At 47.5% G+C, this 13,162-nt stretch overlaps 4 protein-coding genes across 4 annotated transcripts; 2 read left to right on the top strand and 2 right to left on the bottom strand.

The window, feature by feature from the left end:
* Positions 1-2,551: 2,551 nt before the first annotated feature.
* N7498_008992 (uncharacterized protein) lies at positions 2,552-3,241 on the bottom strand (the record flags this gene model as incomplete). Its single annotated transcript, XM_058456054.1, has 1 exon — positions 2,552-3,241. The coding sequence occupies one exon, from the start codon at positions 3,239-3,241 to the stop codon at positions 2,552-2,554; it is 690 nt and encodes a 229-aa protein (XP_058306042.1).
* A 4,900-nt stretch (positions 3,242-8,141) lies between these two features.
* Positions 8,142-9,206, bottom strand: N7498_008991 (caleosin family protein; the record flags this gene model as incomplete). Its single annotated transcript, XM_058456053.1, has 5 exons — positions 8,142-8,249; positions 8,311-8,403; positions 8,452-8,613; positions 8,691-8,915; positions 9,012-9,206. 5 exons carry the CDS (start codon positions 9,204-9,206, stop codon positions 8,142-8,144), a joined length of 783 nt encoding a protein of 260 aa, XP_058306041.1.
* Positions 9,207-9,985: 779 nt separating this feature from the next.
* Positions 9,986-11,109, top strand: N7498_008990 (caleosin family protein; the record flags this gene model as incomplete). Its single annotated transcript, XM_058456052.1, has 6 exons — positions 9,986-10,087; positions 10,201-10,364; positions 10,395-10,425; positions 10,484-10,645; positions 10,705-10,786; positions 10,904-11,109. 6 exons carry the CDS (start codon positions 9,986-9,988, stop codon positions 11,107-11,109), a joined length of 747 nt encoding a protein of 248 aa, XP_058306040.1.
* A 292-nt stretch (positions 11,110-11,401) lies between these two features.
* Positions 11,402-12,856, top strand: N7498_008989 (uncharacterized protein; the record flags this gene model as incomplete). Its single annotated transcript, XM_058456051.1, has 2 exons — positions 11,402-11,767; positions 11,999-12,856. 2 exons carry the CDS (start codon positions 11,402-11,404, stop codon positions 12,854-12,856), a joined length of 1,224 nt encoding a protein of 407 aa, XP_058306039.1.
* Positions 12,857-13,162: the final 306 nt, after the last annotated feature.

The raw sequence follows: 13,162 nt of genomic DNA, 5'->3' as shown, positions 1-13,162 counted from the left end.
GATGTATCTTTGTACATCAAGGTTCGACCTCCAGGAAGACTCTTTTACATTTTTGAAAGAGTTTTTCACTCTTGATGAAATTGAAGCGGGCAAAGAAGAAGAGAGAGAGTACACGCCTGATCAGTTTGAGCTAGATCCAATTAGTGATAATGAAGAACAGGATACACAAGAGGGCGAGGATCAGGACGAAGAGGAGCTTCCGCAGCCAGATAATGGTGATAACGATGAGGTAGATCTCCCTCAATTAGAAAGCACTCAGGCACGCCGCGCATCTGAAAGATCGCGCAAGCGTCCTCGGCAGGAGGATGAGCAATGGGCATATCATTAGTGATCAATATTATAAACTAATTGAACCTCAATTTCTGACGGCCGTCAAAAAAGCCAGTACCACAGCTTAATAACCCTATTTTCTGACGGCCGTCAGAAAATTAGTGCTATAGCTTCAGGAATTCATTAGCCCTACATCACACACTATAGTCATAGAAAGAGGCCTTTCTTGTAAGTCAAATACCTAAAAATACAGACTAATACTTCATAAATAATGCTAAGATGAGGACCCACCTAAATGGGTTGGGTTCGGGTTGGCGCGGGTTTTGGCGCAGTCTACCTAGTACTAGCCAAAGTATCTATGACCGGCATTGCAAGGTACGGAGATTCACTTCGCGCATCTCCTTGGTCATTTTCGCCAGCTTGTAGTTCATCTTTAGTCTTTTACAGTAGTACACTCCGCTTTAGCGTTGGGGGATTTGACCGTTCGAGCGGTGTATGCGGGTGCTAGCGTTATTTTCAGCTTATTATTCAAAATCGGCCGCACCTGATGCGGATAATTCTAGACTTACAACGCGCATCGTGCGTTGATTAATTCTGTGGCATCCACGGCTCCATAATAATTTCGGTTTTCTACGCGAGAAGCATGCCAAAGAGAAATCTCTGAAAGGAGATGGCAGACCCACCTTGGTAGTTTGGTTAGTAAAATGGACGATTTTCTGTGTGGTTCACTGCTCTTCTCGTTACGTTTCCACTGAGATTTTGGAGGCTATTTCCAGCTAGAGCCTTTTCACTCTCCTTTGTAAACGATAGATGCAGTCTATATAGGTGTCCGCGCGACCGACGTAGGCAATTCACCCCTTCGTCGTCCGTAGGTTTTTTAACTCTGTTATCCATGCTACCGGTAAAACAAACTTTATCTTCCCTCTTTCGTGGTAGCTACACCCATCAAGAATGACTGTGGTAGGAAGTGCTAACTGTAGCAAGTCACCTGTAGGCTAATGTCTAAAGAAGTAGAGAGAAAAGTAGGAAGGATGTAGTTATGTAAACAAGCATGTCAATCGATCATGTTTATTGTTACGCCTTTGTATTGTCCTAGGAACACTAGCAGTCGATTGATCACCGTGGGCCGGCCAGTAACTTCCCGCCTGCTATGCAGCAACGATAACTCGTTATATAAAAAATGGCCGTAACGGCCGAAAACGTGCTCCTATAAGCCGCTATAGGAGCTGAGATTTCTAGAAAAGCACAGTGAAAATGGAAAACCCCTTATAGCTACCGTGGATTGCATGTAGAGAATTAGACTTCAGAATCTAGCAGACTGTTGCAACTCGACGGCTCGAAAACCTAGGGCGTTAGTAGTTGGCACTCTAATACGACTTTAGCAAGCGACTAACATTGTGTCGGAAGTGAGAATTCCCGTATACACTAGCATTGAATGCATACAACGATGCCGAATCGAAGGTCACGAAGTGTCCAATTATGAACCTATCTAAAGTACCCCTTTTCATGAGATGACCTTTGGCAATATGCTTACTCAACCATGTGTGCCAGAAGACGGTGTGTGGAAAATGAAATCCTTGGCGTACTGCGGCTTACACTGCCTCTGTCGGTTGTCCGGAGACCTATGTATACCACCGAATCTCTCCATGAGCGGTTAAATTGACTTCGGTCGAATAATAGCCTTTGGTGGCCGGGGAACATACCCATTTACATAAGAGGCGCAATGAGCCCCGCAGGGTTGCCTTTTTCCAAGCCTAACTCCCTCTATGGTATTATCCCTTGCTAGCCGTTTCCCTTAGCTACCAGAATAATGATAGCTAGAATGCGATGAAGGAGCACCAGCGTCTAGTGGATTTGGCCATGTGGCCGGAGTAAGAAAAGGACTCAGTCAGACATTGGTAGGAAGCGTGGACCCAATCGCCTCTCCTGGGGTTATCGGCCGTCTATCGTACGCCCACGGCTTCTATTACGAACTAGCGCAAGGCCTATTTGAAAGGACTACAACGAGGGTTGACTAGGCGAACGCACCGAAGAATTTGGCATTGTTTCCTTTCGTTTCGGGGAATGTAATAGACATGGCAATCTCAAACTCTTTTCGGGCTTGCGGGGCCCACGCCTTGCAGAACGTTTTGACACATTCTCGATACGTTGGGAACTCAGTTCAATGGAGGACAAGATGAAATGTCCTTGGCAAGGCGACTTTTGGCATCAACTATAGTAGAGGGGCCTCTGGTTTCCCCGTTCGGTTTACCGTTCGGTTTTACACCAAGTGCCTTAGATGCTATGCGAGCCGCTCGTCCTGACATTGCCAGTGCTTCAGGGCCTCGTTACGTAGTTCCGAGAGTACGGAGCGCAGTTGATATGTATTTGCGAGCAGCTTTCGGTGCAGGGCGGACTGCTCTTCGAATTTTAACTTGAGCTGTTCGTTCTGGAATTTACGCTTTTCACGGAATCTCTTGGCGGCGTTGCGGTTGCGTTTTAAGCATTCATCGCGGTTTGATGTAGACTTCGTAGAGACGCGGGTCCCGATCGCTGTTCTGGCGTCTTCACACGATTTTGATTTGGACAGGGGCCTCGCCGCGGCCTCCGTCTTTTTGTGCTTGGTGCTGGGAGTATAGGCATCGGCATATTGACTCCCGCTAAGCGTTGAGCTCGCCCAATTCGGAGACGTAAGAGGCTTGAAAGCCACAAGGCTAGATTTTTGGATGTCGTTTCCCAGTAAGACTGGGGAACAGGAACGTTGTGCGAAAGTAATATCGTCGTCAAAATGGAAGACGCCCAGTGCCTGTACGGCGTGCAGCTCGGAATTAGATCGAAAACCGCAGCCTTCTCTAAGAAGAGTGGAGCGCGATGGTATTGGTGATATTGGCGTAGGAGCTATGAATGTTTCCTCGAGGAAACTGTCGAGTGGAAAAGGGTGCTTCATCCCATCCCTCATAAGATGTCCAGCTAATCCTTTTGAACTAGCCATTGCTGGCCAAGTCAGCGGCGCGTTGTCCACTTGGAGATTATACTAAACTCTCTTTTTATTAATATAGTCTCACTAGTAAGGGACTGTAGCAACTTATGTACAAGGGATTAGCCCCGAAACATAGACGTAACCCCTTCATATATATATCCAGTTTACTGTCCCAGTACGTTTAGGTAGATATCCGGATGCATTATGGAGCAAACAGAGCATCTGACTCGGCCAAAGGATTATCCCGGGACATTCCACAACCACTGTCCAAAATATCAGGCCTTCATTATTAAGTGGAATGCTGCGCGCGATTTATCTTAGGGCCGTGACGACCTCTCATTGCTGCTCCACTATTGCCGTGCTCGATTGGTGTCTCCGTTTCTGAATTACCTTCCACTTGCGGTGGTTCCAATCGATCTATCCTCGTCAACCATCATACCGCTTGTGTAGTAACGTCAATTTCGGCAACAAGACCGCAACGAGCAGGCTTTTTTCCGGCCCGGAAAACAAAGCCCGTTTACTATCACGAGATAGGTCCACCTATCCTGTTCTAGACCCTCGAAAGGATATTCAGGATCAAATAGGTGGACGATAGTCCCTGACGCCATTCAAGCGGACAATACGTCTAGCGGGAAATTCAGCAAGGGATGCTTCTGCGAGTTAGAACAAACTTCCGTAGTTGTTCGCAGGCCACTGTTGATGCCAATTTGTCATTCCAATATATGTAAGGGAGATTGTAAACAATTGTATGCTGAGCAGTCGGAAATATGACACATCAAGTACTTGGTGCACTTTATCTTTAATGACAGCGGGGCTTTCGTATTTACACTAAATCCCACGCTTAGCTTCTGTCAAATAGACCCTGCATGATTCTAATGTAGATTGTCTATATTTGCTCAGCGATTCGTGTGGGGGGTGCGCCTAGGTTTGCTAAATTTTGGTGGCACATCAATTAGTACACCTACAGCAAAGGCTTTAATTTCAGCATCCATAATTTGAGTCGTTAAATTCCAACTACCTAGACTGTGCCCTGTTATATTCAGTAATCAATCGATATTTACCTAGTTAGAAAAAGTATAACCTAAAGAATGGGCAGACTTGTATTCCTAGTTCCCTTCGTTACAGGCGAAGTGCTTTACTAATGGGATGCCAATTTGTCCAAATAGCTGTATTTCATGTTACACAGTAAAATAATATTTTTTGAGTCAAAATGTAGGTCAGTGTAAATGATTTCCTATGCTGGCAACGGTACTATACCCATAACCGATAAAATGAGTTGTGGTGGTTGAAATATGAGGTAATAATGATTTTTTTGCTACGGGGGTGTTTTGGGGACGTTTTGGAGTTGTTTTGGGCTGACGCACTTGCTTGTGGACTATGTTGCTTAACTAACTTCGTACTGCAATGACAAATACAAGTTAAGTGTGAGTGGGGGTAGGACCGTATTATCGTTCAGTTATAAGGAAATGAAAGTGGCAAGTCTTACTCATAAGCGACACGTGATTGACTGAAGTATTTACGGACTTGACCCTTACCTATAGGGCCAGTATTAGGTGCGACTGGATCCAAATTAGAGGTTTTCTGATAGACAGAAAAAGGGGACAATCATTAGTAGTATTCGAAAGCTCTGTCTGTGGAAGTGGCTGGAGGTCGGGGCATTTGAAACGCGGTCTTTTGTTTGACCTCTTGGGGCGGAGATTTATATGATTGATAGTTTTCAGATAAAGCTTTCTTTGGACAGTATCGAACAGTAATAGAATATGTGCCGCTATATATTGGTGGTCTCCGTCCCATGGCTACCTGGCCAATGCAGGAATATTGGGGCCTTCGGCTTTCCAACGAGAAATAAACTACACCTAACTCCCTGAATGTGGAGTACGCAAGCGAACGTTAATATATAGAATCGGGACCGGGTCGTGCGTGGTTGTTGTGGCAGAAAGGTCTCAAAGGACCGTTCCCCGATTCGCTTCCAGCCTCTATCTCAATGTTCATTCGTTGCCAACCTTCGCCAAAAGCTACGGTTTGCGGTAGGAAAGAGCAACAAAGTAGAGCAAGGTAGGAGTTTGATACTAGCACCAAATCCCTAAAGGTATCCAGGATATGCATAGCCATTCATTCACAACCCTCTAGGCGTTTTCCGCCTTTCAGGGGTCGAACTTGCCAAGTCTTCCAGGCTCAGGCCCAGATTCTGCGGGCGAGTATTATGTTTTAGATACTACTAGGTCACCGTCACGAGGGATGCTTGCAGCGAGGTGCTATTATTAAGATACTTCAGTGTATTCCTCTCCGGATCAGATGGATATTTAGCATATACGACATTGACGCTCCAGACGGCTAGTTCAATCTGATTCTCAACATACACATTCCTATTTCATAGGGAGTGCGAGGAATTCTTAGCATAATCACTGCGGGTTTTGCTAAACAATGTCTCCCACCGAGAGTCTTCCATCACCAGGCGTTTCTCCTTCGGTATCAGAGATTTCTCTTTGGCATACCCAAGGCGCGTAGTAAAACAGAGCTTCTTACGAATCTTTGATACTAGAGAGGTAGTTGAGGTTTGTCGCTCTTTGCGATTTGCACGTTCGCATGGCGAAATATCATCCCTATAAGATCGCTTGCTGCAGTTGGGTTCGTTCGTAGGTGAAAGCCAGAGGCTCGACTCATCGGTTGCGCCAGAACATCTCTTATTTACGACCGCGCTGGCTTGGGTCTGGGGAGGCGTTGACGGTTCTGGTAGGGGTGACGGGTGGTCCTTGTTTCATTCGTTAGCTTTATCCCCGGTCGCTGTGTAGAACACCAATAATTACACATCGAGGATAATTCTGGTGACTTCGGAGCCTCCAATGGGTAGCTCCTGCTTTTTGGTTGGACATTCGGAAGATAAGAAGAGTGAACTTTCCACTTAAAGAACATCATAAGGGGTTATACTAGGTACCTCATCCTGTTCTTATACCGAGGCGTTCACATTACACTAGGCTGTTGTGTGTATATTTGCTGAGAAATGCCGGACAGGGATACAGGAGAATAAAATGACATCACATGCCTCAGTGCTATGACACTGACCACTCAAGTAAGGGACTATAATAGCCTTTTGCGCTATATGCAACAGTGTGCCTTTCATCACTGATTTAGCTAGGACTCTATGCAAACCCTCGTAAAGGGTAGTACACACGCAACCAGCAACTTGGCAGTCGTAATTCTCCCCTTAACACCGTTATCGGCGTAGCTCTTAGCTTCTCACCCCTAGGCAAGTGGTTGCGAAGAATTGGACAAGCATAGTAGGGTAATTATGAGACATTTTTCTGTAGCTCCTACCTAGGTGCTAACAACACCAATATTTTGCCCTCCGCACGATGAGTCATTGGGGCCTAGCCATAGTTATCAACACCCTAATCGTCTACGAATATAGGAGATCTCGGGATTCATTACCATTAAACATGTATTACCTCTCAACTATGTATAGTATGAGTCCCACGTAAGTCATATACAGCATGCTATTGGGTGATCACTCACTCCAACCGATGGAAGCTCAGAGCTTCCCCCACAAAGCTTTCGCCTGATTCGATCCGGATGACGCAGATACATCCTCCCGACAACCAGGTATCCCCCCACATACCTCTGTTTTCTTGGGTTTCTCGTACCTGAAGCCCTTGGCAGGGCTCGCAGGTAAGTCAAACTAGACTGCGCCAAAGCCCATACATGGGCCCTAAACTGAAAGCCCAACCCAACCCACGGCCCACGATGGGCCGAAACCTTCGGCCCATTTAGGCCCATTTAGGCCCATTATTGCATAAATTCTAGGTATTAGTGTACATTAATACGCTTATAAATAATGCATTTGTATTCTCTGTTGAGAAAGAAAGGGGTAGATGATCAGACGAAAAGAAGATGGACCGGTAATTGATGGTAAATTCTGATAATATTTTCTGCTCATTCTCAGGGGGATATTTATATCCTTTTCCTGAGAACTGTTTTCTAAGGAAAATGCATACAAACATGTTCTCCTACACCGCTGCTCGGTGGTCCATGAAAGAACATCCTCTGGAACAAGCAAAGAAGGTGATATAGATGAGAATCCTGCATATACGGGCGCCCAATTCAATAGCCTCATGGGTCTGGCTGACCAATCAGCAGCCATCGGGGCAGAGAGATGCCGACCGATGTTGGCGTCTTAGGATGAGGGCTCCAATTTCCAACAGAAGCCGGGTGGTATATCTAGTGCTCTACCGGTGACCCACTAGTGCTACCTATCTCATCCGGGAGGTGGGGATATACTTTTCCTATTTCGCTTTAATCGAATTATTGATTTCCTGGTTCACCGCTTGGTATCTTCATGTCGCGCATGCTAGACATTGTCAGTGTAATGTATATAGTTAGACGGCCCTAGCCTTGAAGCAGACTCTCTAGCCTGTGATGCACTTTTCCGGCATTCTCGTTTAATATGTTTTGTTCATCTCAGGTGGCCGTAGCTTACTGACTCTCCACCCTTCTTGGCAGGAGTGGGGGCAATAGCAGTGAGGCTTTTTATCCTATTCACAGCCAGCCTACGAACAATAGACAAAGAGGCGCCAGACTAATACTCCTATTTAAGGAAATTATCTTAAGTGCTTATAACTTGTTGCCTGAGGATGGCAGCTTTGCACTGTTGCTCTAAGCAATGAATTCTAATCTTAAGAGCGTTCAAGGTCGATTTAATGGGCGTCCAGGCCCCCAAAGGGTGGACGGACAGTCTTGCCTAACGATTTTATTCCGCTTACTGTCACTCTAGTATCGGCGGCTGCCTCTTTACTGCCGCCAATTCTTCGTCCATCCTCGGTATCAAATAACCCACTGGACTGGCAAAACAAGTCATCATCACCGGGGAAACTAGGTGGCTGGGCTTGGGTTCTAAAAGCCCGACCTGACTCCAGACTCAAGAGACATGAACCGATCCCAAGTATCCATCTCCACCAATGCCGAAACCTTGCTGCCAATGGCCCGTCTTTATACGTGTCTCTCGGATCCTCCAGAACAGGGAGCCCTATGCAATCCTCTAGTTTGAGTATTGCGCTGAACCAAAGGGAATTTTCAAACATGCTTACGTCAAATAACTGCCTAAGGTCTTCTCGATAGACCTTTCCGCTTCTTTGCAGTAGTAACCAGGTCGTTCCCCATTCGAAAAATGCTGCGCCCCACTAGAAATGCGTCAGTTAGGCCCCAGCCCTATGTTTACTCGCACTCACTCCAAAAGGATCTGCTGCGACTCGTTGACCTTTCATTAAGTTGAAGATCTCGGTAAGTGTGAGGGTACCGTCGCATTTTTTATCGTACTTGGCGAAAAGGTTTTCGAAGGCTTGGGGGACAAATCGGCCTTCGTTGTCGTATGTGCCGCTATCAGAACCATGCTGCGTTCGATGTCAGTAATAGCCGTTATCTTTAGAACACAGACATGAAGTGTTGTGAGTGAAGACCATGTGCCTACTTTTGCCTTGTGTACGCTACTAACGTAGACTCTGAAGAACGGATCCGGGAACCACGAATACGCCAACCGGGTCGGGTAGGAGAAGTTGACATTAATGATCAGAAGTGCAATGATGGAAAAGAGGATGTTAAACCCCAATTCCCGGAAACCAATATAGGTATCGTACGGGGAAATCTTGCCATCTGCGTCTCGATCCCAAAACAGAATATGCTGTTGTAGCGGGGTCTAGGTGGGGAACGTGGTAATATTAAAGATTAGCCTCAGTTCTGGCTAATACAGTAGGACATCGGTAGTGCGCACGGAGTGACATTGCCCACTCACATATTCCTGAAATCGGGCAGGAAACGTCCCATTAGGATTTTCCCTGGATACGGCTGCGTTGGCTCGGGCAATGGCTGGTTTGGAAATGCTGTCTCCAAGGTTTGTCGCCAAGGGCCGGGTTTGAGTAACAACTGCTTTGCTGGCCTCAGTTGAGAAGCCCAAGTCGGAATTCGATGTGATAATTGGAGATGCCATTGTAGTGGACTCGATGTAGGTATGCACAGAAGATAGGAAACGTATACTTGAGTGAGATATGGTAAAGAGCACAATATACTCAGTAAGGTCTATAAAAGAGCACACTGAGACCGGTTGGCCGGGAATTAAGGGTCAGCTTTTAAGCTCACTAGAACTAATGGCTGCGTCTTGAAGTGCGCAATTTCTATTGTGCCCGATTTGCAGTCTCCTTAATTCCGTCCGGAAAGCCTATTCATGATGTCATCAGCATGGTAATTTCAGTACTCATATCTAGGTGGAGCAAGCGCGATTGGTTAAGCCGCTGATTCAGTATGGCGTCACAGGATCTCTCGGGAGCATCCGGATCCGCCTCCCTGTTTTCACGAGTCAACTTGACTTTCGCTCATTGTATGGTTGAGCATCGATGAGCGTAGCGTCTGTCCGTCTCGTTGGCCAATGTGCTTACGGGGGGTATTTTGCCGAGGCTTTGGGCTTCTCCAAAAATTCTCATCTCTGGTTCACTAGTGCTGAATACCGAAAGCTAGTACCACATTGGTGGCAATGGTCCGCTGTTGCTTGACCCACAGCGCCCCGCCCCACCGTCTATTCCGGCCACCAATGTTACATTCTGGATTTGTCGACGAGAAGTTGGATTGTTGTTTCCTAACGTCAGCAACAGGTCATCACGGGCTCCAGCTGAAGTAGTAGTCTTTGATTAGTCTGCTCTTCGTCTGGCTGGTGGAATGGCCTAGAGTCTGCTACTGCACTGCCCTTCTTTGCAAATTATCAGTCTCAACGGGATGGCAGGGATCTACCAGCCAGGTGTTGCACGAGCAAACATAGCAGTGTCAAAGGCCCGTCCAAATGGCACACCGGATCATGCAGAGAAGTTCAAGGACTATGTATGTTTTCGTTTAAGGACTCCGGACTTATATCCCTCTCCAAGAGACCAGAGCAGCTGCTTAACCTCTGGACTAGGAAGACAATCAGTTAACATCTCTAATTGTATTTCTAGAGTGTTCTCCAGCAACACATCCTGTTTTGGGACCGGGATGGGGATGGGGTTATCTGGCCTTACAATACCTATCGTGGGTTTCGCCGTCTCGGGTTCAACATTCTCTTCTGCATTTTTGCTGTAATGGTGATTCACGGAGGATTCTCATACCCTACCCGGCTAGAGTATACATAGGCCCCTGATCCGTTCTTCAGGGTATTTTTGGGTAGTATTCATAAAGCAAAGGTGGGAAAGTTACAGTCCATGCAGCGAATATTACGAGCCTCTGACTTACGACATATAGCACGCATCTGACTCTTCTGTGTACGACCACGAAGGCCGATTCGTTCCTCAGAACTTCGAAAACTTATTTTCCAAATTCGGGAACCCAGATGAAGGGACTTTATCGTTCTATCAGCTTCGCAATTTGATGCATGGAAATCGTTGTGCGGCGGATCCCTTCGGTGTATGTTGCTTGTACCTAGAGGTAACTTGGACAAGAAAGTCGTACGCTGACATGCAAAGTCATTCGCTGCTTTTTTTGAATGGGGCACCACTTGGTTATTACTACAAAAAGATGGGAATGTCCACAAAGAAGATGTGCGACGTCTATATGATGTAGGTCTTCAGGCGAGAGCAGTTACGGCACAGCACAACACCGAGATCACTCCAAAGGTACTATATTTCGCTCGTATTTCTAAGGCCTAATAAGTACTTCCTTTAGGGTTCCATCTTCTGGCGAATCGAAACGGAGCGAACAAAAGGGGTCGGCTAGAACCAGGGGTTCGGTCTCGGTGGCGATGGGTTCTGGGGTTCAAGGAAGCGAAAAATGCCGCTCAAGCTAATGTGGATATTCAGGATCTTTCGTCGACTGGCCAAGCTCCTAATCGTCACTTTTCTCTCGAGCTTTATCTGCCTATATACCTATGACAGAGCAGTGACCCCTTGGGTGCCCGGCCCAGAGTCGGGACCGCCAACTTCCTTGGAAAGCGCTTGGTATCCTCGGCAGTGTCCAAGTCATACTGGGCCGGTCCACCTACCTAATTCGACCAAAGAAGTCGAGACAATCATCAAGGACGCTTTGAATAGTTGTCCCATGGCGTTAGGAGAGAGCGTGGGGAGCGAACAGCTAAACGTGCGTGCGTCGAGGCAGCTCTACCACAGCAGTGTAAAATTTCCCTGCATCAACGTTAATGCGGGGAAATATACGATCCAGCTAGACATGGCACGTATGCACCGAGTCATCTCATGGGATGCTGAAGACATGTCTATTACGGTAGAACCTTCTATCCAGATGAATCATCTTATGGATACTATGCATGAGCTAGGCATGAGTATGCCATTTCACTACATTCCGATATATACCGCATTGACCATCGGGGGTATGCTTCTAACGGGTGCACATAGCAGCTCGGTCGAGCGACCGTCCGCCTTCGGGCATCTAGTCTCGGAGCTGGAGTACGTGGACAGTCACGGCGAGGTCAGACGGGAGGAGAACCCTACCCGGTGGATCGGTTCTTTAGGGATGTACGGAATTATCACACAGGTGACCCTCCGCGCGACAGCACCCTACAAGCTCAATACTACGGTGAGACGAACTTAGAACCCTGTCGGGGCGATGGCTTATCTTAGATTCTAGGTGGTTAAAGAAGACGACTCTAACCTCCCCGAACGGATTGCCACGCTAGTGCGCGAACCGGCGTTCTCCCGGGTCTTATGGTATCCCAACGCACACACAACGATTATCCGATGGCATTCGGCGACAACCCCTAACACGCCGGGGGATGCATACTATAGCTTCTTCGAACACCGGCCCTAGGCAGCCGTCGGGGGCAAGATGGGCCTAATGCTTGATCAAGTGAACTTTACCCCGATACCCACGGACTGGACAATCTGCTACTTCGAAAAGCACTTACCTCCATTTTGGTACAAGGAGGGCTCCACGAATCTTTGGCTAGGCTTTAACGAAAGTGTGATCGGCTGGCCACATAAGCTGGGAGGTTCCAGCTGCGAAGGAAGTCAGGTTGGCTGTTACTGGCAGAACCAGGTGCAGATCCTCATCGAGTTCGACATGGATGTGCGCTTGCTAGGGCAATGGATCCGCGAGGTGCGATCTATCACAGATTCCATCCGCTACCACGGGTGCCTGCCGTCATTACTGGGGTTCGCCATGCGATTCGGCAAGGCTTCCAGCGCCCCCCTAGATATGGCCTACGGTCGAGATACGGTCTACATTGACATGCTTGTCGCCAAGGGTATTCCCGGCCTGCCGGCCAACCACCAGGATGTCCTCGATGAAATCGAACAGATCACCTTCGGTAAATACGACGCACGGCCACATTGGGGGAAGAATCCTGAACGGGCCTTCCTAAGCCAGGACTATCCCGTCCGAAATAAATATCCGGAGTTCGACAGGCATATCCAGATGGCCCGATCTGCGGATCCACGGGGCATCTTTGAGCCTGCATTGTTCAGTCAGATCAAGGACCGCGGACATCACAGCATGTATCCCGGATGTGCCGTCGCGATGGATTGCTACTGCTCCAAGGACGAGCATTGTGGGCCATCGCTTCTCTATCGATGCGACCGTAGCCTACATTCTGCCAATGCTAGCGTGTGCCGGAAGAGGTTCGACTTAGCCATCGTCACCACGCTAGGCAAACTTCTTCGCGTGTGATGGGGGCGAACAAAAGCGTTGCTAAGTACGATAGGCAAGCTACAAATTATTGACGGGAATTGTCTTTCGGGAGTCTGCAAAACAGCAAGGATCTTTGAAATCACCAAATTGTTTAGAATATAATTGTGTCCTTGGTTTACCCTCTGTCCTCTTCTGATAGTACGGCGTTGTTCTCTGGATTGAGCAGTCCGGTGGTAGCATGGAAGCCTGAACTCCTTGATACAAAAAGCATTTACCACGGCACCTGACGCTCTACCAAGAATGGCGCCAGGAGACTGTTTAGTGATAGTTGCCCATGATTTGCTT

This window comes from Penicillium cinerascens (assembly GCF_028974065.1).
Source record: "Penicillium cinerascens strain IBT 15544 chromosome Unknown scaffold_4_segment0_segment0, whole genome shotgun sequence".
NCBI classification, from domain to species: Eukaryota; Fungi; Ascomycota; class Eurotiomycetes; order Eurotiales; family Aspergillaceae; genus Penicillium; species Penicillium cinerascens.
This window is presented reverse-complemented; position numbering and strand designations above follow the sequence as displayed.